Source organism: Miniopterus natalensis, chromosome 2 (assembly GCF_054644295.1).
Source record: "Miniopterus natalensis isolate mMinNat1 chromosome 2, mMinNat1.hap1, whole genome shotgun sequence".
NCBI classification, from domain to species: domain Eukaryota; kingdom Metazoa; phylum Chordata; class Mammalia; order Chiroptera; family Miniopteridae; genus Miniopterus; species Miniopterus natalensis.
In genome coordinates, this window is record NC_142082.1 from 172,385,857 (window position 1) to 172,410,073 (window position 24,217).

At 42.5% G+C, this 24,217-nt stretch overlaps 1 protein-coding gene across 6 annotated transcripts in view; it reads left to right on the forward strand.

Annotated features, from left to right (window-relative positions):
- The first annotated feature begins 5,273 nt into the window (after positions 1–5,273).
- NR1H4 (nuclear receptor subfamily 1 group H member 4) overlaps positions 5,274–24,217 on the forward strand; it is a 48,229-nt gene continuing 29,285 nt past the window's right edge. For 3 of the 6 annotated variants that reach the window (XM_016223156.2, XM_016223157.2, XM_016223158.2), the window contains exons 1-2: positions 5,274–5,352; positions 20,219–20,584. In XM_016223156.2, the coding sequence (XP_016078642.1) occupies positions 5,274–5,352; positions 20,219–20,584 (445 nt within the window). Of the gene's footprint in view, positions 5,353–13,462; positions 13,572–20,218; positions 20,585–24,217 lie in introns of those variants that run through there. The other 3 variants (XM_087813976.1, XM_016223154.2, XM_016223155.2) reach the window with 1 other exon arrangement.

A 24,217-nucleotide genomic window follows, 5' to 3' on the forward strand; every position in this document is an offset into this window, starting at 1 on the left:
GTGTGTTTACTTGCAGATTAGTCATCTCTCCCACTAGAATGTAAGCCCCATGAAGACAGGGACATGCTTTTCTGCCTCAGCCACCACTCTGTTTTCAAGGCCTCCATGAAAGCCTGATACACAGAGGACAATGAATGAATGCCGAATGACTGACTGACTGTCCTTGCTGCGTCCCTGAAGGGGTTTGTGCAGCCCCTTTCCATCCCCGTGCTATTTTAATGGGGGGTCCCCTTGCCTGACTTTTCCGCTAAGCTGCTTGAAGGATCATGATTCTTCTTTGCCCTTAAGAACAGTCCTCTTGCCTGTGGGCTGAATCCAGAGCTTTCCCTGGGCAGGAAGCGTTGATGGCTGGAAGAAGTCCACTTTTTCCTGCCCTTTAGGAATGGATGACATAGGCATTCAACAAAATGTGTGCTTTGCCATCAACAGCTGGTTTCATCTAAGAAAAATGCCACCAAAGACAGGGCCTTTGAGTGCGATGAGTTCATAGGCAATTGGCACATGTGATTGATTTTTATCTTGACCTTCTGAGAGCGGAGATTCTCCTAAGTCAGAGTCGAGGCTATTTAATTGGAACAGGGTGTCTCTGAGGTCTCTATTTGCAACTGGTTGATGATAAATCAGAGGAGCTCCATACACTGTGAACTTCCTGTGACACACAGTGTGTAAACAAGTAAAAACTGATACCCAGAGAGTGGGAGTGGAGGCTGCCAGTCACTAAGTGTCTTATCGCATTCAAAACAAACAGCACATACCATTTCTGAAACTGCTGCTGGGGCCTTAAATTAAGACTCAGCTTACAGATCATACAAATAAACATAAACATAAAGTAAAATAAACATTTTGTCCCTGTTTCCACCAATACTGAAGGCTTAACCTTGGTATCACCAGGCTTCTTCCTTTCTCCTTTCTGTGAACTGGACTCAAGTCCCTCCCTTCCCATCTCCACAGATACCACCATGGCAGGCACCTGAGCATCTCACTTTAGCAACAAATTCCCTCAGTTTTCCTCCTTCCTTTACTGCTGACCCTTCCTGTCCCACTTTTTCATTAGTGTAATCTTCTTGAAGATAAATTTCATTGTGCCACTCAAAATTTCCAGTAGTGCCTCATTGAACACAGTTAGGACCCCCCAACATTGTATGGGAAGAAATTACTTTCTCTTCAAAGTCATAAAAATGTATGTTTTTGTGTGTGTAAGAGTGCGTCAGAAAGAATCCCTGCATCAACTTGCATATCCTACAGATGAGAAGCTTTTTACGTACAGGGTGGGACAAAAGTAGGTTTACAGTTGTTCGTACAGCAAATAATACAATAATTAATAAATAATAACCCAAGAATACACTGTGTTTCGGGGACTCACAACTGTAAAGCTACTTTTGCCCCACCTTGTATATAATTTCATTCAATCTCTTTTTTTTATGAAGTATTTCCAACATACCAAAAATTAAGTAATGTAATCAACTCCCTTGTATTTACCCCCAGGCTCACAGGAGGGCGTCACAGATGCTGTGGCGATCCCCTGTGTACCTGCCCAGTCACTCCGCACCCCTATTCTGAATGTAGCTGCAACGCTTCCTTGCATGTCTCTATAGGTTACAGCAGGGATAGCAAGCTTTTCCTATAAAGGCCAGGCAGTGAAGATTTTAGGCTTTGCAGACCACATGGACTGTGTTGCAACTGCTTAACTCTGCCACTGTTGCTAGAAAACAGCCACAGATATGTGTAAACAAAAGGGCAGGTTCGGCCCTTTGCTGACCCTTGCGTTAGGGTATTAGCATTGTTTTGCATATTTTAAACATATATACAATTTTGTCAAACTGTATGTATTATTCAGCAACCTGATTCTTTTGTTCAATATACTGCGTTTCAGTTTGTCCATATGACTACAGATAGCTCTAGTTTATTCAACGCTAAGTGCTGCGTAGCATTTGGTTGTGACTATAATATTTTTTATTATATTCATTCTCTTGTTGGTGGACATTTATGCTGTTTCCAATTTTTTGCTTATGAACAGTTCACCTTTTAACCTTTATAGCAGCTCTTTTATTTAGATTTTTAAACTCTCATGCAGCTGAGGCTCAGGGTGTAGTGTGGGGAGGGGGTGTTAGGTGAGTAGCTCTGAAAGGTTAGAACAGGTTTTCCACCCTAATCTTCTCATGCTTCCCCACCCCCCACAGCATTTCTACTAGACCACAGCTATCATTCATGTGGATGCATAGCACTACTAGCTATGCATGCATGCAAAAGAAATACGAACTATGATTTCTGCCTTCTAGGAGTTTACAATCTGGTGACAAAGTGGAGAAGGAAAGACAGATGAAGTCAAATCGTTAATTACCACATGGTGGGTGAGGGGCGGGGAAGATACATGACAGGGGAAGCATCATGGAGAGGTCAGGCATACATGGAGAAATAGCTACGAAACTAAGAGATGTAAGTACATTTGAGTGAATTAAGATATACTTGCCCCTAAAAGGCAAAAATGAATATTAAGAAGATGTAGATCTTCCTACCTAAATAAGTAAGTTTGGTATCATCTCAAACTCCCAAAGAAACTTTTTTTAAAGAATGTAATACGGGCCCTGGCCGGTGTAGCTCAGTGGTTAGAGCGGGCTCACCCACTGAAGGCCTCGAGTTCGATTCCCAGCCAAGGGCACGTACCTGGGTTGCAGGTTTGATCCCCGGCCCCAGTTAGAGCGCGTGTGGGAGACAATGCGTCTCTCTCATCGATGTTTCTCTCTCTCTCCGGCTCTCCTTCCCTCCCGCCTCCCTTCTACCCTCTCTCAAAACCAATGGAACAAAGTATCCTCGGGTGCGGATTAACTTTCATTTGGGTAATAGTGACACGTTCTGTCCTTGGTGCCAAAAGAAGGGAATCCCTCTCTCGTGCCACTTCTTCAGGAAGAGCAGGCCAAGGTCAGGGAATCTGGAGGAGCTAAGCCAGAAAAGCAATTAATACAAACCATTTCGTTGAGCCAGCATTTCTTGAGGGCTTATTGTGTGCCAGGCACTTGAACTGAAGGTGCCAAGTGGATATGAATGTATGGAGGGAAATACACTAAAGAATCCCAAATGAAGGTGATGGCGCCTGGAAACTACCAGAGAGCTGTGCTGTGCTGGGGAAGTACAGGGAGCTGGGCGAACACGGCTGAAGGTTAAAAAAGGCAAATGTGAGAAAAAGTTAGCATGGAGGGAGACCTCACGCAAGAGTCAGAGAGCTGAAATCTCCTGTTTTTAACAGACCAGAGCAACTGGGTCTTAAGTCACAGAGTATAAGTTTGGTTTGAATATTAGAAAAAATTCCCGACTCTGCACATTGTGGGCTCCTGGAAATTATTATGGAAAACTGGAATTTCCTATCCCCAAAATAAGAGAAACTCTATCTAGAACAGCAGTTGTATGAATTTTGAGGAACTTTTCAGCCCATTTATTATATAATATGGAGACATATAGATACAACTATTATACATAATTTATACATAAATATATACACAACGAAAATGTATGTAACGATTCATATACACATATTAAAACTTGAGTTTCCCAAGTCCTCAGATAGTCTTTGAGTATGAATGAGGTCCCGTTAATAGCAACAACTGAACTTTCACTGGCTTATCCCTCAGGACCTTCAGCTCCCTACCAGAGTCCCCCCGCCTCCAAGGATTTCAGGAGCGCCTGGGGGTCTCTTCATGGTTGTTCATAATCAAGCCGCTCTGGCCACTTCTACTACGCTTTGTGTACATTGGAGAGACCAGCATCCAGCCAGTGGTCACAGCTCCTCTGCTGGGCATTGTCCATGGGTCATGGCGATACCTCAGCTGCTGCTGCTCTTTTACAATTGCCCCAGAATGACCCCGACAGGACTCGGGGTCAAAGTTCCACTGTGATATGTGGCAGAGTTGTTTGAGGGTGAGGGTGGAGTTGAAATGAGCTCTCTCTTGCTTATTGTGTTCTGTTAGAAAGGTCTACCTTACACGGCAGTGTTTCCAAGCTTCATTTTTATTTGTGGCTTTCTCCCTTTTCACACCAGGGTGGCCCAAAGGCCTCTTGAACCTCGCACAGGTTGGTCAAACCCTGTGCTACACTGAGGTGCACACATTCCCCTCATGACTGTGGCGTTGCTTTGGGGTGAAAGTCATGGTTCCTGGCTCCCTCTGACTTTAGAATGAGCTTTCTCCCAACAAGTCTTTTGGCTTACTGGATGGTAGACTTTGGTAGGACTGTGCCATGCCAAATGACACCAGATGGACCCAGAGATGCCTGCATTCCCACAGCGGGCACAGTTTGTATCCTTCCAGAGGGCCTCTCTCTCTTAACTAAATTCTTCAACCTCCCTGGTGTTTTCTCATCAATTCAGATGTACCCTTGTATTGCTTATCATAATGAAATGTCTGCAGGAAGGGTAGATCTTAGTCACCTTTTCATTATTGGACCTTTCAAATTACTTTCTCAGGGAGGTAGAAGACATACTGGAAGCGGGGGAGGGAGGAAGGAAGGAAGAATGGACTAGACAAATAACTAAAAGCAAACACTGCTGCTCTTGGGCTCTGGGATGAATTCTGGACATCTCCTCAGGATGAAACTTCAGACATCTTGGCGAGATTTACCATTATTTTTCAGTTTATCATAACTTCTTTTTATCCCAAAGAAATATATGAGAGTGAAAATGCAAATCCCTTAGCTTTTCTCTAAATGCAAAGATAAAGATCTTGGGGAATCCTTCCTAAATTTTTGACTTGCTGACATAGTGCCTACTCAACTTAAGAAAATTCCAGTAGAAAGTGGTCTTAAGGTACTTTTGTGTCTGTGCATAAACCTGTTCAAGTTTAGAATAAAATTTAAGATAATAAATCATTGATTCATCCCATTTTAAATCAAGGCCCTTAAATTTATTTCTGGGTTTTTTTTCTATATGTAAAAGAAATAGAGACAACCAAAATGTCATCATGCTTTGCCCAACTCTCCTGTTAAAATTTGAATGAAAACATATGGTGTCTTCCCAGATAAATTAGAGAGTATATACCATGGACATTGATAAGTCCAAATTAGGTGTAAAAGTGATAACTATTGGGAACAAATGCAGACAGAAAGTCCTTGGCAAAACGCCAAAAGGGAGCCATTCCCTGTTTTGTAAATTAGCTTGCGCTCTCCCTCCCTCTCTCTCTCAACCATCTCCCGACTGTTCCCCAAACTCTCTTTTTATTTGCCTTTCAGGGTGATTTTTTGAAGACCACCATAACAGAGGTGCATTCTCAAGTAGACACGTTTGGATGGGATCAAAAATGAATCTCATCCAACACTCCCACTTACCTGCCGCGGACGAATTTTCTCTTTCTGACAATTTATTTGGTAAGTTGTCCAGTTCATCGCAAGCTCTCTGAAACAAACTACAATTTTGAAATGTATGAGAACAAAGCTTAGATGATGAGTGCTACAGAGAGTCCAGAAAATGGTTTTGTTCCTTCTAAGTACTCAGTAAACGTTAGCTACTAATCAAGGTGAGAGGTAGGTAGAACCTTGGATTTATTGAACCTAATAGTCTTCTCTTTTACAGATGAGGACAGCAAGGCTTTGTGACTTGTCCAAGGCCACGAGGCTAGATAATTAACAGAGCTGGGAGCAGAAACGGATTCCTGCTCTAGGGCTGAGTCTGATCTTATTGCAGCATGAAGTCATGATTCTTATGGTTTAATATTATACCTATCAAAGGCTGAGCTTCCTTAGGTTATAGCTCTGGGTAGGTTTCCTACCCACCATCCTTCCAGTGTTGGGGGATATATGGCACAGCACCAGGATTAGTCATTTAAACTGACTTGAGGACAAATTGTACTAACTTGTTCCCAGTAGATCTGTAACTAGATGGTACCATAAAATGATATATTGCTCCACTTTATGCATTTATGAAAAAAATCTCATTATAAAGAGTTTTAATTGGGAATATCAGCAGAGTGAGCCAGGGTAAATTTTGGGTGGGGCAGGGGAACGTTGTACCAGTCTTAGAATAATTCCTTTTGGCATAATAGCCCTGCTAAGAAAGCTTGGATGTCCCCAGTTATTCGCTCTACACTAACATAGGGACCATGGTGGACAACGATAGTGAAAATGCAAACCCTTGAAATTCCACGAAAGTCGGTGTTTGAAGGCATGATCCCCTATTTGCAGACATCCCAGGAGATGTCAATAGCTTATGCTATTACATACCAGCCATTAGCACCTTAGTGTGTAATGGTCTATCGGGTTCTTTCCAAGGAGAGGTCATTATGTGTATCCCCTATTTACATGCCTACAAGCCCCCATACAGTATAAGAGCATTTAAGGGCAGTGATGATATTTTATTAATCCTAGTATGCACTTGATAAATAAGAATCAAGTCATAAATAATAGAAGGAAGGAGAAAAGAGGTTATGGAAAACACGAGATGTTTATTGGTAATTCAGAGAGGCCAAAGGCAGCAGTAATTATTTATGAAATGCCAGCTCTTGGACATGCTTGCTGCGTTTTATATCCACTCAAGGCAACGGGCCCTCCCTCCATGTCCAGCTACTTGACCATTTGCTTCTGGCCTCTCCTACAAGTCATTAAAATAATCAGTGTAGAGACATCTTTATAATCTGTGCCCTACCAATCAGAACGCACAGGATAGTTAACACTGTAGGTACACAGATCACAGACTAAGGAAAGCTGCACTTCGGGGCTGTTTCCCCCCACATAAAAACTCCATTTTCTGCTCCGAATTATGATTGCATGTTAAGATCTCCAAGCAAGCTCACCGGGTTGAAGGCAGGCCTGGCGGCCACGAGGTGCAAGGACGTGAGGAGAGAGCCCCCGAAGGCGCCGTGAGCTTAGGGCATCGGGAAGAGCCCGCGAGGGAGCCCCCCACTCGCTCACGGCTGCTGTCCCTCATCTCTCCTTTGCTGGACAACATTCCCCTCCAGCTGCCCACCCCTTCATTTAAGGTTTCTCAGACCAGAGAGCACAAGACGCATAAGCTACAGTGCAAGGCGGTTATTCCCCCCGCGGCTTCTTTAAACCTTCCCCTAGTCCCCTCTCCTGGTAACCTAGCCTGGACCACGTGCGACCGCTGGGACTCTCGTTTCCTTTCCCGGTTAAGTTCTAGAGCCAGGTCGAAGCATTTTTCCCACCTCTCTTTCCCCCAGGGCCTCGGCCTCACTCCACTCTGCACACCTGAGCTAAGGGATCCAAAGAAGGGCGAAGACTTGCATTCTGGTTCCCTCACTCCTTCTGCTCACCTTCTTTTGTGTCCTCATGACCTCGATGGATTCTATGGCCCTCACGCCCTGAGCTTAGGATGCAGAGCCCCGGGGAAAAGACGGTGGGCCCTGGATGAGTAACCCACAGCACCCAACCCACCACTCTTGGACCTTGAGCTATCCTGGAGATTCAGAGTATTAACTCATGGGCTAAACTGGCCAGAGAGCTAAACTCTTTTCCAGTGGACTAACTGTGGGATCAGAAGCAGCAGTCCTGTTGTTACAACAAGGGCAAGTGAAGTTTATGTTACGGCACATGGATAGCTATCGTTTCTTCCGTCCGAACGCTGAGCACTGACTATATACTGGATGTTGTAATAAAGCAGGAAACGAGACAGGCAAGTGCCTCGTGAAGGATAGACTCACAGGAAGCATGCAAATAAATAAACAAGATGATATCAGGTAGTGGTAAGAGCTATGGAAACAACAAACCAGGGTGATGTCATAGCAACTTGAAGAATAGGGCTGCTCTAAGCGATGTGGTCAGAGAAGTGTTCCTGGGAGTTAACGAGCTGAGCTGAGACCAAAAGACAAGCCAAGGACAGCATTCCGGGTGGAAGATATAGCAAATGCAAAGGCCCAAAGTCTAGAATGGACTTGGAAGGCCCTTGTCTTCTCATTTTTATTTAGGGCAGTAGGAAGAGTCTAGAGAACTGACTCTGGACCCTGCATTTCCATTAACTAGCACTTGTTGGAGAAGATTATTAGGCTTGGACTTCTAGGACCCTTGTCTATAAATGGTTATCCGGAAAAGCAGAGCCCCAAACCAAGACTTATGTGTGGACAGTTTATGTGAGAGGTGTTCCCAGGGAGTTGAAGCAAAGGCCTGGGGCCATGAGACAGGGAAGGAGGGAAAACCACTAAGAGGAGTTATGAAGATCATTGCTATGGGCAAGGAGAGCTTGAGTCCACTGGGGGGAGTGTAGAGAATTGTCCACTGAGGAACTGGGGACTGGGCCACTTACTCACTGACCTCGGGCTCCAGTTGGTTGAGGGTGGCCCCTGGGGGCATTAAGTCACTAGTATTCTGGGCTGTGCTTTTTGCCACTCCCATTGGAATAGGGCCAAGTAGTCTGTGGAGGTATTAAAGGAGTTTGGGACAGAAAGCAAAAAGATGTGTGGCGTGTTCTTGAAATGACATGCTGTCAACATGAGGTGAGTCTGCCAGCATTACCATCTGCTGCAGCTCCAGGTGAAATGAGACGTAGGCCAAAGCATGTGACACCAGATGGGTCTGTCACACAGTATAATGGGATTCGACCCCCAACCCCCAATCAGCTGGAATACTCAAAGGAAGGCCAAGATTCGGGGTGGGGTACAGATTTGCTCTATAGTTCAGTTTTCTTAGGCTGGTCCTTAAGAAAAGAAGAAAAGAAGCTTGGACAGAACAAAATTACGAAAATGGGGCTGGAATCACCTCGCAAGGTCCTTTCATTTATCCCATTGCCACACATCCCCGATAAACCCAGATGGGAATCTAGCTCATGAGTAATTCAATCCACACGGGCCTCAGAATGGAAGGACATGGTGACCTAACAGAGTTACATCTCCTTTCCTCTGGGAGATCCTGTAAGCCAGGAAACTTGGTCAAAGATTAATTCCGCGGGTTAAGGAAGACCTGCGGTGAATGAGGAGGCAGGCTCTTCATGTAATTAGTGCATAATAAAAGGGAATAATGACAAAGTCCACAGCTTCCCAAGGTTTGACATAGTGAGTAGGGCAGGAAGTAGCATGTTAGTTAAAATCTATGTGTTCTTTTAGCAAACTGTGGCTTAAGAAGTTGAAAAAATCACAGAATTTCAGACTAAGTCACGTAGAAAAGCATTCTAACCATAGCACAGGCTAAGCAGGAGAAGGTACCATCTCCCACCAGTGCTCTCAGTGCAATGAGTCCAGTTCGCCTCAGCTCAGCGATACTGGGAGAAGTTCACAGAACGTGAGTGAGAAATAAGCAATGAAATGGAAACATATAGAGTCTCAGAGGCAACTGAGACTCAGAGTCTCTGAACTTCAGTTTTCTCCCCTATAAAATGGGGATAATCAATGACATCTACTCCCCAGCTTTTTGGGACGACTGAATGGCTGTGTGGGAAAGTGTTCTGTAAACTTCAAGGCATCATAAAACAGTATAATTAGTCCAGGGCTTGATGTGTAGCTATTACTTAAATTGTTGAAGTGATAGACACCACTCTACTCATTAAAGGGAGGAAGTCCTGTTTATCTTAACATTGTGGAGTGCAAAGAATTTTCAGGGAGCCGACAGAAACGAACAGTATGGAAATAAATGCTTGGGTGCCCCGAGGAAGCAAACGCATGCTCTCATGTCTGTTGTAGCATTGCTAACAGCAGCTATGAAGGCCACGTTTTTAAATCATCTTGTTATTGTATCTAAGTCGTTTTAAAGCCCCAGTCTAAACGAGGCCCAGCAAGTGGCAGGAGGCATATCCCATACAATCCTCTGCACTCGGATTTCACTTCCCTTAGCTATTTTTCATCACTTTAAGTTTCTGTCAGCTCTTTATGCCTATTTTCTTTGGGTAGCTTTATTTTTATTGGAATATGGTTTTTGCCTGTCTTTTGCTTAAATGAAAAGACTCTTTCTGGGGTTATAGAACTAGCCAGATGTTTTAGAATACAATTAAAGACCTTGAGATGCAGCTTTGTGGACTCTTTCTGACAACTGAGTTCAGGCATTCTTTTTTTTTTATCTCATTGCGTATAACTCAAGCGCATGCAGTCCTGAGTTGACGGGTGAATCAAAGCCGAAAGTGTCCAGAAGATGGAAAGATACCATACACAGTGGAGTTTTGTTTGAGCATAATTTAAATATTTCTTATTCACATTTCTTCCGCGCATGTAAGCAGTCTCTAGGATTTGTATTAATTCACCACGGCTTTGATTTTTGCTCTCCCAGGAATCTCAGATCTGGTCATCTTTGTTAGTGAAGTTAAGAAATGGGTGAAAGAAAAGAAATATCTAAAGAGCTTTTCCTTATTATAAAATAGATCACTGCCTTTTTTAGATAGGGCTTGCAGAGCTTGTAAAAGGCATACGGTGAGACAAAGAGTGATCGACAAGGTGGCCAGCTGATGGGTGAATCCATTATTGCCCAGGGCCTGCCTCTCAACCTTGCAGACTAAGGAAGATATCTCAGGGGCACTCAGCATAGCCAAGCAGAGGAAGGTTGACTGTAAAATCAGTCAACCTGTAAATGTATTGCAAATTCATAATTTACAGTGATAAGAAGAATTGTGACCATGATAACAGCTGCCAATCCCCAAGTGCTTTCTACCTGTTGGGTGTCATGCTAAGTACATTTTAGATTTCTTAGCAGACAGACTTCCCGAATTCAATCCCATCTCTGCTGCTTACGAGTATGTGGCTTGAGGTAGATTCCTTAACTTTGTGCAAGATACTTGCCTTATTTATTAAAGCACTCAGAAGACTGCCTGGCCCATCATAAGTACTCTATATAACTATTTGCCATGAATATTAATTCTCATAGCACTCCTATGGGGTAGATACCATTACTCTTCCCCTTTTACTGGTGAGAAAATGGAGATTTAAAGGTGTTAAAGAATCTGTTTAAGGTTCCATAGGAAGTCAGTGGGCAACCAAAATATAATCTGAACAAGGAATCAGAATTGAATGATTAAGGATCCAGGCTCACAGAATACTCCCGTCCACCTCAGTGAAGAAAGTCTTTCCAATAAGATTGTGTCACTCTAAGTCTGTTGACCAAGTCTCATGTCAAGCATAGTTCTCAGAAAAACATCGCCGACATTTACTCTGGGACTCCCCCCGCCCCTTTTTATAGCTTCATTGCTGATGCCCCCACTTGCCATGATTGGTGTAGCATTCACATTGCTCTCAAGTCCCAACTACAGCAGTGCTGTCTGGTAGAACTTTCTAGAAGTTCTGATAGAACTGTCCGATGAAAAGGTACTAGATCTACTTTGTCCAATGCAGTAGCCACTATCCACATGTGGCTGTTGAACACTTAAAATGTGACTAGTGTAACTGAAGAATTGATTCTAATGTATTTAATTTACATTAGTTTAAATAGCCGTATATGGCTAGTGGGTACTCTTTCAGGCAGCACGGAACTGCAGAGGGAAAAATGTATTTTTAGAAAAAAAAGTAACACGAGGCAATTGGTCATCACTGAGAAAAGCAGAGATCCGATCAATCTTATTATGAAAACATCTTGTGTGGATTTCACTCAGCAACAAAGGTTTCTTAGATCAGCTAAATTATCCTGCTTTTTTATTTTTATTTTTTGGATAGCAGTTTCTGAGGGTAACAGACAATTTCTGAGTTTTGACCAGTGAAAAACTCAGTACAGAATTCTTGAAATAAAAAATTCAGAGGTAGTTTGTCCTGGTTCATGTCCTTCGGGCAGCTCTTCCACCTCAGGCCCTCTGCAGGCAAGGATAGCTCTTGGGTTTTGAGGAGAGGAGACTGAGGTCAGAAGGAAACCGAGGATGGAGGAGAGCTTTGCAAGTGGTGACCCTCGTTGAGCAATCCAAGCTGCGGTCCACCCACGGACCATCACTCCTTCTTTCTCAGAAATTATCACAAGCCTGCTTCAGTTGTTCAGCCTTGGGGGCTTGAGTCAGAGGACCTTGGTTAATGTCTCAGTTTAATCCCTTAATAACAGGTGACTTTAGACAGATGGCTGAACTTCACTGAGTTGCCTTTCTGAGTCTGTAAAATAGGGTAAAAGGGAGTGGATATCATAGACAACACCTCCCTCAAAGAGGGCACGTAAGGACCCGGTGAGATAAAGCGTCTGAAACCGCTCCAACTTATACAGGTTGTAGAGGCATCTTAGCAACAATTACTACATTTATATAGATCACGTTTGCCCTTTAAAACTGCTTTCATATTTATTGTGCCTTTTTATCTTCACAACAGGTGTATGAGGGAAGTAGGGCAGGAATTATCTGTGGTTTACCATCTGTTGATGTAGACAAATGTGGCTCGCAGAAGCTGAGAGACTGGCCTAAGGTTATACGGCGCGTCCGCTTGCACTATGCTGAGCTCCGCCCTGGACCTACCGAGTCCTAGTCTAAAGCCCTCTCTTCTAAAACATAACCCACAGTGGCAGCTTGAAATCCACCAGTTCTGCTGCAGAAATTATTCCTACTCAATATGCAAGCCACCCTAAAACATGAGCCCAAAGCTGAGTAATCATATCATCAATACAATGAAGATGGACAGCCACCCATTGTGCTGAGCATTCTATAAATATTATTTTATTTAATTCTCATAATAATTCTATGAGGTTGTGTGATTCTCAGGAAACTGAGGCAGAACATGGTTCAGGAATTTGTCCATGGTCCACAGAGCCAGTGAATGCCAAGAGAGCCTGAAGGTATTAGTTTGTTAAAGCTGTACCCCCTACTGAGTGGCTTAAATAACAGATATGTATTGTTTCACCGGACTGGAGGCAAGAAATGCAAAATCAAGGTACTGGCAGGGTTGGTTCCTTCTGAAGGCTGTGAGGGAAGAATCTATGTTCCTGACCTTGGAGGGCCCTGGAGAGCATTGGTTGGTGGATGACTGTGTTTACCCCTGTGTATCTTCACAATGTCTTCTCTCAATGTGTGTCTGTCTCGGTGTCCAAATTTCCATTTAATATAAGGACACCAGTCCTATGGGATTAGAAACCAATCTAATGATCTCCCTTTAACTTGATTACCTCTATAAAGACCCTGTCTCTAAATAATGTCATCTGCTGGGGGACTGGGGCTAGAACTTCATATTACTTTAGGGGGGCACACAATTCCCCCGTAACACTGGATATAAATCTAGATCAATTGGCCTCACACTGTTAAGCATCACACTTTAATGCTTTCTGATGTTACAAAACTATACCATTCTGGAGCCTTTTGAAAGGAACAAATTAGAAGACCTAGAGCATGGCATTTGACTTCCCGGGTTCACTTTTAGAGCAACTGAACAGAAATCTACAGTCTAAAATTCCTTTAAGGGGAAAGTGCTCCCCAAAATGTTTATCTAAGAGACTGGTTTCCAGCTTACTAGGCAATTTGGCATCGAGGACTTTTCTCATAAACATTTACAAATATTCTGCTCAGTAATGAAGTTAATCAGTAAGCTGCCCAACCTCTGGCCTCTGTCACTTCTTACCTAGTCTCATTTTCAGTTGCTGGGATAAGGTAAGAATGGTAATGCAGTTTCAGGAGTTAGAAAATCCAGTCCAGATTAGCCCTTGCCACAGCTGCGTGTCGTCAGGATCCGTCCTGGAAATGATGAGCGTGAGGCCTGCGAAAGGTAGGACACTGCTCACAGGGGCTCTTGGCCAAGCTTCCGCAGCTGGGCTGAGGAAACGTGGGGGACTTTCATTCGAGGTGACAGCAGCAGATCTCTGCTGAGGATGGCTCAGCCAGAACCAGCAGTTGGGGGTGAGAAGTTGGGGTGGGGTGATTGTTATAAGGTCCTAGAGAGGTGACTATTTCATTGAGAGGAACTCTAAGTATGTGTCCCCTAAAGTTCTTCATGGGATATTATGTAAAATTAGCACCACTGTTTCAAGTGAAACAGTAGGCAGTTCTAACATTGATGCCTGTGGACACTTGAAATATAAAAAGTATATTATTTAATGTGGTGGGTCATGACATCTATTTTGTGGCTTGTGACCAACATTAAAAAATAATGGAATGGAGTGGAAGAGAAGTAGAGTAGAATAGAGTAAGAATAGAGTGGAATAGAAATGTCAGTGTGCACCTCAAGGAGATAAGTGTTGCTTCACTGAAATTTTGTTTCAGTTACATATATATATGTATAAGTGCTTACAGAGGTCAAGATATAAGATATATTTTAAACTGTGGGTTACAGGGATAAAAATAAAAAGAGACTGAGAAATTCTTATTTTTGAAACTAGTTTCACTGCATATTTATCCTAATAGTCTATGGAAAATCAGATGAATAAAGACCTCAGCTTTAGGCCTATGCATATTTGTTTTCTCTGCAGTAAAACACGGATCATAGTAAAACATAGATTAGAATGAAGACAGTATATTTTGCCTGTTTTAATATTCTTCTCAAGCAGTGTCTTTCCTTTTAAATTTTCCAGTTAAAAGAGAAACTCCAATCATTTTTTACAATAATTAAAATTTTGAACCTTTTGTGACCATGGACTTGACAGCTTTCTAGCTTGTTTCAACGTGATGTTTAACAGTGGCTGACACTGTATTTAGAAATGGAAATGAGTTGAATGCTGGGGAAGCAAATTTTTTATTATTTCTATTTAACATTTATTAAACACTTACACTGTGTCAGGCTTTGTGTAAGGTGCCAGGAATTAAAAAAAGGAAACATAGTATAATGCAATTCTCCAAAGAGATCACAGACTAACCACAACAGTGACAAAAAACGCGTTGAAGGTTAATGCTGCGTCGGGCACTACGCTGTTTACATTCTTGGTCTTAGTTTCTATCTGCTACAACCGGTCACCTGTGTACTCTGTTACTCCAAGTTTGTAGAGGAAGGAACAGAAGATTAAAGAAGTTCAATGCCTTTCCCAAGTTCACACATCTAGCAAATTGTGGGTGAGTGGAATCCAGAGCTGGCCATGCAGTAGGACCCTCGTAACCAGTAGGTCATTTTACCTCAAGTTTAGAGTGGAAGATAAGCCTGTAAATGAACCCAAAGGGTTGTCACCGGCTCCTAAGTGCTGGAGTAGAGGTGTGTGCAGAGTCTAGGAGAGGTTAGTTCCACCCAGGCGAGCTCGGACAGACCTCACAGAGGAGGTGGCAGGCTGCCCAGCCGAGGAGAGGCCCCAACATCACAAAGGCCCGGCACCGGGGAAAGCAAACAGCTCCCCAAATGAGCTGTATCGCACAGCTTAGAGACCATGAATTAGGAAATAAATGGGGCAGAGAAGGCAACTTGCCCATTCATGAAACATTTTAACAAACAGTCATGATTTATTTACCGTGGTCTGCATTGTGCCGGAAATGAAAAACCAGAGAAAACCTTAAAAAGGGGACATCTGTAATACTTTCAACGATAAAGATAAATTAAAAAACAACAACAGAAAACCTGGACCCTTCATCAGGCTCAGAAGCTGTGCGAACGTGGGAAGGTGCCGTTGCTATTACAGGAACCGTTCAAGTAGACAGTGGCTCTGACCACGGACTCCTTAGAGCTGCACTAATATGGTATCATTAGCCCCGTGTAGCTATTTAAGTTAAAATTTCGATCATTTAAAATTAAATGAAGAATTCATTTCTTCGTGATCACTAGCCTTGTCTCAAGTGCTCTGTATTCCATGTGGTTAGTGGCGAGTGTGCAGATAGGTGTAGAACACTTGCAGCACCTCAAAGTTCCCGTAGGGGGCGCTCCTCTAGGGAAACTATGAACTGCTAGTCTCTCTACCCAGGAGACTCTAGCTTCCCTTGGCGGGAGTCTCAGACTCCCCTGCGTCCACTCAAGTGTTCCCATTGGGAAACTCTTCTCTCAGCTCTCATACTCCCATTCATGTAGAATTTCCTGGAGTAAGGAATCCAAATTTTCCAACTCTTTAATAGACTGATTCCAAAGAAACACAAATTCAAAATTTTATATATATATATATCCTTTTACATTATAAAGGGTTACCCTTTAAATTATACTAAAGTAGAAATAAATTTAATTTTTCAGGAAGCATACTCTAAACTTGACTTACTACTGCTATCCCCTCCACAGCTTAGGCTCTATCAGAAAATTCTGTGTTTGTTTACTTGGTTTTATCCCAGTCTTTGACATTTCCCCCTCCCACCACACACACACACACACACACACACACACACACACACACACACACACGCACACGAAAAAGACTGTGGCCTTTTCTGTCTGTTGTCTATCTGTCTTATTTAGCGTTTTATCCTCAGAGCTTAGCACAGTGTCTGGCAAATAGTAAGTGTTCAATATATGTATCCATGTGAAAAAGTATCCTACAATTTATGTCATCAAAACAGATGGATAAGTATTAACAATTGCTAATTAACTATCAGCTGTCCTTAGAGTCAGGATTTTGCTAGGTTCTTCAGGAAACAAACATATTTTTATCACACGCAACTGATCAAAACTTCTCCTCAATGGCTGTATTTTATACCCAGAGCTACCTTAAGAGATCGCAAGACTGGGTGTTAATACCTCATTTTACAGAAGAAATTGAGTCAAGAATGCTAGGCCGTAGTTCAAGGTCTCACAGTCAGTTCACAGTAGAAGTTGTTCTACCCCATTTTGGAATATGTTGGCCATGGTGGGGGTTTTATTGTAAGTTGTCTGTATATTTATTGTCTCTACTCTGTAGAGATTTGGCGGGGACACTGTGAAATATTAGAAGTAGATATGTTTTGGGAATAGAGGCGTTATTTGTTACTTTAATAAATATTATGTACTGATCTCATATTCTTCTCATGTTTTGTTGTTTGCATGTAGTAGAATTGTCTTTGTGAAAGCTTTCCATTGTAATCGAGATGATTGCAGAGGTTGATTTGATGTCGATACCATGATCTGACTTGTGTTGGGACTCCATTGTTTCTCTTGGTTATTAAAAGATTTATTTTGTTGAAACAATGCCCAGAGACCCTGGAATTGTCATGTGAGGAGAAAAACTCACACCTTTCCCTGGATTCTGCAGAATCCAGATTCTGTCCTTAACTGCTTGTTTGGCCTCCAGCAAGTTGCTTAACTTTCCTGGAAGTGTTGGTGGAGAGAACCTGTCCCTTGGGGGAGGGGATGCAGAGCTGGTTGGGGGTGAGATGGTTTGGAGGATGCAATGTATAGATATACGTGCCAATGAGACTGTTTTTAAGGCTGACTTCTCTTCCATTCTACTCACTCCAGAAATATGAGTCATATTGAATTACTGAATACATCAGGATTTTATTCATATATTTTCTTTTTTTCTGTTACAATTCCATATTTTTATATTCTTCCATTTTTTGGTCGTTGGACAAATCCTTGTGTCTGTCAGATGCTCTGGCCCAATGCTGGTTTTATATGGTTAAGTCAAGCACGAAAGAGAGGAAGTTGGTGTTTGCACCAAAATTGTATACTTTGTGCTCCTTCAATCATTTCCTGGGTCAATGCAGAATGCGATCTTTTCAACAAACGTTAAATACCCACGTAGGCCACTTTGCTTGTCCAAAAGCCCTGAATCCGGATGCCCGTGGACCATTAGTCATACACTCATAGAGATCTTAGATATAAAGAAGGACTGTGAGATGATCCAGCGCCGAGTCTTCTCTTTACAGATGAGCAAAGGTTGGCCCAGGCAGGGAAGGTGAGTGCCATATAACCAGATTCAGAGCCAGGACTCCCAGGGACTTAGAGTCAGGGAAAACTGCCAAGAGAAACTATCCTTAAGGGAAATTTAGAGGTCAGAGGGGACGGCTGTGTTGAGGGAAGTGCCAGGCTCAGAAAGCAGCACGTGGGGAAGTTCCCAAGTCTGGAGTCAGCAAGGATCACTCAGGGAAGGGCTGGGAAAGAGAGGCTCACGCAGAGCCCTGCAGGCACGGTTGTAGGTTATCTGAAAGCAGAAGCATTGGAGGGACCAAAGACGTCAAGTGCAGAGAGGGGAAGGAGGAAGGCTTTAAATCAGGCTCAGTCGACGGCATCACACAGCAGAAATTTTCCTAGAGAGAAGCAGTTCAGCACATGGGCTTTGAAGTCAGACTCCCAACGTTCAAAGCTCAGCCACTCAAGTAGGCAGAAGTCAAGTTGCCCAAGTTCCTGATGCCACAGGCTACTCCTCTGCAAGTGGGGTAACAGTGTCACTTACCTCAGAGGATTTTGTGAGAAGATAGAGAAGATATGCAAGTGCCTGGCACCGGGGAGAACTCTCTAATGAAGATTTCTAACCGTAACAGGAATGATCATAATGGCACAACCATCTCTTGAGCTCCGTGAGGAGCGTTGTACACATGTAGACGAGTAGGCCCGCAATCCCTAACTGCCAGTTCCAAATCCCAGGCCCTCTGAAAACAGCACTCTTTCCAAATGTGGCACACACTTCTTCCGTGGCAAAAACCTGACCTGAGTGAACGTGGGGATTTAGGACCTTTACTCGTTCCGTGGGAAGAATTGCTGTTTGATGCCGAGCTCTGCCCCCACCAGCCTGGGAGGAAGAGCGCGACATTCTGTCCTAAACTCCAAGCAACTCTGAACTTGAAAACACAGGCAACTCCAAGGGTTTCCGACGAGGTGTGGACCTGCATTCTCTCAATCTTCAGCAGCCCTGGATACAGAGCTTTTCACCTCAAGCCCACTGCTGCAGAGACTGGGGTTCTCAGTAGCTTTAGCAGTTTGCTCAAAGTCTCGTGGAATTTTGGTCTAGGGGTGCCTGCCTGTGCTCTGAAGAACCAGACACATTTGTATGCTCTCCTAGATCTCACTCATGTCCATGAAATCTTTTAGTGTGTTGTGTAATTTAAACACCGCTATTTTCTAAAGAGCCATAGTTTATGTTTCTAGAAAATAGGAGCATTTTCACAACCTGATAGATTTCCATTACCTAGAGGTTTTATAGATGAGGGGCTCATTTCATAATGGCAGTAGGAATAATGATTATGCCTATTTTTGATGGCAGCTATAATTTATCTGGCACTTTATATGTGCACATGTTTGCAGGGCACTTGCATTTTGCATACATTATCTTGCTTGATCCTTACCTCAGCGGAATGAGGTAGGTATTATACCCTGTTTTATAAAGAGAAAACTGAGACTTAAAGATGTCAAGTAAACTGTCCACATGCACAGATAGTAAGTAATAAAATAGAGCCAGGATTTGAACCCAGGTAGACTATTTTCAGGTACTGCATTCTTTTTTAAAAGCTTCTCTCCTGTTTCCTAGTAATTAAAGTAACACACATACATGGCAAAATTACAAATAGTAAAAAGATTGTGCAATCTCCCACCCCAGAAAACAAAGCAACAATTTCACCTCCCATAGTCGCCATCATCCAATTCCTTTTGTACTGTGCAAAAAATCGCCTCACATACACACAGTGTTTTCTAATACTCATATAAATGTACACAGCATTCTATAGCTTAATTATTTCAAAAGGCACCCTATTGTAGAGACCTTTCCATATCTGTACATTTAGATCTAAATTATTGTTTCACATCTACCGTAGTATTTCAGTGTACAGGCATAATATAGTTTACTTAACCAGACTCCTATTGATAGATATTTAAATCATTTTCGATTTATGGTGCTTGCAATTGCTGCAAATGAACACTTTACACAAGCATTGTTTTCATTCAGATGCAGGCATATCTTTAAAATGAATTTTCTAGCAGGGGATTGTTGGGTTAAAAGAGTATTTGAATTTTAAACACTGAAAGGTATTGACAAATTGCCCTCCAAGAATTTTGTTTTCTTAAGAGTGTGTGTCAAACTTTTTTAACCTTTATATATTTAAGGGTGAACACTGCGTTATTTTCTATTGTAGTTTTTTCCACTTAAATTTAATTATTGACAAGAAGGAGCACATTTTTATATCTTTATAACACTCTTGTGTTTTTATTTCTAAAAGCTGACCATTCATGTCCTTTATCCTTTGTCCATGGAATGTTAAATGTTTTACATGGTGAATGCTTCCCCCCCCCAATATTCTTTTTTGTTTTTTCTTTTTTAAAAAAAACATTCCTGTTTGTTCTCTATGTTGAGCGTTTTCTTACTGGTTTGCAAGAGCTCTTTACATATTAACGATATGACTATTTTCCTGAGCTTGTAATTTAGTCATTTAAATCTCTACGTAAGCTTTTTTTAATGTAAAAAAAAAGTTGTTCATTTTTATTTGCTTAAACAGTTCAGTCTCTTCTGAGAGCCCACCCTCCTAAACACACACACACTGGGTGCCAAACCGCCTCCGTCGTTTGCAGACTGGTGAGCTAATTCCAGTTTTATCATTGCTGTCGTGCAGGTGTCCTCACGGAGCCAGCGGCAGGCCCCCTGGGGCAGAGCCTGGAAGTGGAGTCATACTCACAGTACAGCAACATCCAGTTTCCTCAAGTTCAGCCGCAGATTTCCCCATCGCCCTACTATCCCAGCCTGGGGTTCTACCCCCAGCAGCCTGAAGAGTGGTACTCGCCCGGGATATATGAACTCAAGCCCATGCCGGCTGAGACCCTCTACCAGGGAGAGACTGAGGTCGCAGAGATCCCCGTGGCAAAGAAGGCCCGGCTGGGCGCGCCGGCGGGGAGGGTGAGAGGAGATGAGCTCTGTGTGGTTTGCGGAGACAGGGCCTCCGGATACCATTATAACGCGCTGACCTGCGAGGGCTGCAAAGGTGAGCATCTCTGGCCGGCCGTGTCCTCCTCGTTAAGGGTCTGCTCTGTTGGTTGTTGAAACCCCTCACCCTGGATCCTTCCCTTGTCTCAGGTAACTTCCCATTTCCTCCTGCCTCCTCCTATCTCCTCACCTGTGTGGGGATGTCATGGGTCTCTAGGCTGTTTAGCTTGGGTGTGTCACCTTTCTCCTCTCCACAACCTTACACGTAGTTAAGAAATTTAGGATTGCGGGCCTTGCTTGTTTTTGTTGTTGCTTTTTAAAAAAAGAAACTGGAACTTACCTCTTTTCAGATTAAGAAAGAAGGAAGTAAATAATAGCTTATTTCAATAGATATTTTATTTAGCAGGGAATACCTGTGAGATGCTGTGTGTGTGGGTGGGGGGCTCAATGAAATTAGAACAAGTGAAATATAATACATGACATGTAAAAACGACTCCACGTAAAGTCCTATGTGATTACTCTCCCAACAAGGACGCGGGTAGTAAGTTCGTAAAACTGCAGAGGAAAGGACAGAGTGGACCAGTAGGTTAACCCATTTATCTTTGTATTTCTTCATTCCGCAAATATTTAAGGAATGCCTGCCATGCATCGGGCACTCTGTGACACGGGAAGCTGAATAAGAGCTGCCCTTGGGCAGAAGCTATTGGGTGGTGTGCCAAACTCGGGTTCCCAGATGCCAGTGATTGCCAAAAAAAATAAACAGTCACATAAAAATGGCTCAAGGACATTTCAAATCTTTGAAAGTTCAAAGGATCAGATTGTGTAAAATAAAAACCACATTAGTCACCCCTTAAAAACTTGGTGATGTCATTAGATTTTTAAAACATAACGTAGTGTTTATGCCCCACATTTAAAGATCTATAAAGAAAATTTAAAAGATCTCATTTACGGCCTTTAATATATTCTTATTCTCCTTGTGGAGAGTCAAGCTTGTGTAGGTGAAAGAGAGTTTGTAAATTCTTTGAAGGCATAGATTATGTCTTCAGCTCTACTGCTCCCCATAGAACCCAGTGCAGTGCCTGCTACACAGTAAGTGCAGAATAAATGTTGTTTGAATGACATATGAAAATCCACGATCATTGTTGGTACTTAGCATATATCACTTTACTTTGTAAAAATAGATTCAGACTCTTTTCGCTACTTAATTCTTTCATCCCTTCAAAAAATAAAAGTAAATAATACCCTTCAGTCCCCACATTTGGTGGCATTTTTTTTTCTTGAGCAGGCAGAGATTTGGAGATGGAAATCTTCCTCTGTGACAGTTAAAAAAAAAAAGGGGGGAGTTGGCACTGGCCGTTTTGGCTCAGTGGTTAGAGTGTCGGCGCTCAGACTGAAGGGTTCCAGGTTCAAATACGGCCAAGGGCACGTACTCGGTTGCAGGCTCGATCCCCAGCCCTGACTGGGGCGCGTGCGGGAGGCAGCCGGTCAATGCGTCTCTCTCACATTGATGTTTCTCTCTCTCTCTCTTTCTTCCACTTTCTGAAAAGCAGAGGACTTTGGAAAAAAAAAAAAAGAGGAAGTTGAAAGTTGCTAAGAGAGTAGGTTTAAATGTTCTCACCACAGGAGAGAAATGGTAGGGACGTGACTTGGTGGAGGTGTTAGCTAAGGCTGTGGTGGTCATCATTTCGCAGTAATGTAAGTTGCACACCCACCTTAAACTTACATACGTTTTATGTCAATTATATCTCAATAAAGCTGGAAAAAAAGAAACCCAAAAAGCTGAAATTTTTTAAAAAAGAGAGAGTTGAAATAAAGCAGGGAGGAATAGCTAATAGGTTCAAAAAAAATAAAATAGTTTCCAAATGACTAGTCTGAAAGTTGGGTTTAAAAAAAATTCTACACGTAAGTTTGAGAAATCAACGACTGACCTGCAAAAAAAGAAAAAGAGCTTTGCATTAGCTCTAGTCAAAAAGCGGCTGGGTCTGTTCTTCTGGAGGCAAAATGAGGACCAGAAGATGAAGCGTATAGAATGGCATATTTTGGGCAAAATTCAGGGAATAATTTTCTTTTTTTTTAAAGGAAAGAAACATTCTTTTTTTTTAACACGTGAAGATATGGTTTTATTGATTTTTAGAGAGAGAGAGAGAAACATTGATCGGTTGTCTCCCGTATGTGCCTGGACAGAGGGGTCGAACCCACAACCTAGGTAAGCGCCCTGACCGGCAACTAAACCCGAAACCTTTTTGGACGATGCTCCAACCAACCAAGCTGCCTGGCCACTTTCTTGAAGTGAGCCATGTTGATTCAAACTGCTCTTATTAAATTCCTTATGCTATTTTTTAATATTCAATACAAACACCACTATTAAATCAGTAAAATAATAGATGGCTTATATTATGTGGTTTTGTTGCTCAAACTGTGACTAAAGCACAGGTTCTTCTGGGTGTGGCATGCCTATGCCCCAGGTCACACGAGGCCTCAGTTCCCCCTGCTTTTCTCTGTTCAGATGACTGGTTCTTTCAAACCGTGGCTCAGCTAGGGTTCCAGCTGGCCATCCCTGAGCTGAGGACATCCATGCATAATAAGTTTATGTTTGCTACTTTTTCATAGCTCTTGACAAATAAATCATCCCTCTTGCTATTAATGAGTTCATGGACACAAACAAAAATGAGGGCATTTAGTTTGAATGGCAGCATAAGATGCCCATAGAGATAGATGGTCCAGAGAGTGCTATTATTAATTTTTAAAGAGATCCATAAAATAAAAATATAAAAATAAATTTAGTATGTGTGAAGGACTTAGAAAAAAGTCTGGTACACAGCCAAAACTCATAAATGCCTGTCGTTATTGTTGTGATGGTCTTAGACTCTATTAACATCGAGTATAGTGCCAGTGTGACTATTTTTTGCTTAGCTTGATAAATATTGAGGCCCAGACCCATTATCAGTTGTTTGGCAAGACTTATTCTATTTGATATTGACTCGCTTCCAAAAGCCTGTCCACCTTGTCTGTGTGGACGAGTCTACTCAAAGTGTGATCCTCAGTCCAGAAGTATCAGTTCAGTATCACTTGGGAAGTTGTGGCAGAAGGAAATTTGATGCCCCAGACGTACTAAATCAGAATTTCTGGGAACAGGGCTGAAGATTCTATCATTTAACAAGCTCTCCTTGCTAAAGTTTGGGAACTACTGACGTAGTTCATAACCTAAAAGGCACCTGAGTTGACTCATCTGGTCAAGTAGCTTGGCTTTGCATTGCGATTGTGAAATTCTTAAAGGTGGGATGCTGCTTTCCAGTCATCTAGAGGAAAATTCAATGGATAAAAATGTTGACTGGAAACACACACAGTCTAACCAAGTCATGATTCCTACTTGGAGAGAAATAGAAAATAACATGAGTAGCTCTTGGCAAGACGTACAATGTATTCTGAAAATCTGATTCAAAAGAAAAATCCCGTTATAAATTTGAACCTATAAATTTCTGTGCCAATGGCATGTCAATGCTACAAATATTTTCCCGGGTCCTTAGAGCAACTGTGGGAAGTAGGTGTCACTGTGGCTCTTTTAGGGTGAAGAACAAACATATTGAAGCAAAGAGAAGCTGAGATTTGGAGGCCGGTGCTGGTAGTTTATGAGACATATTTACTATACTTCAGGAGTCAACTTGTTAATTCTCATACCTTATTCCCATCT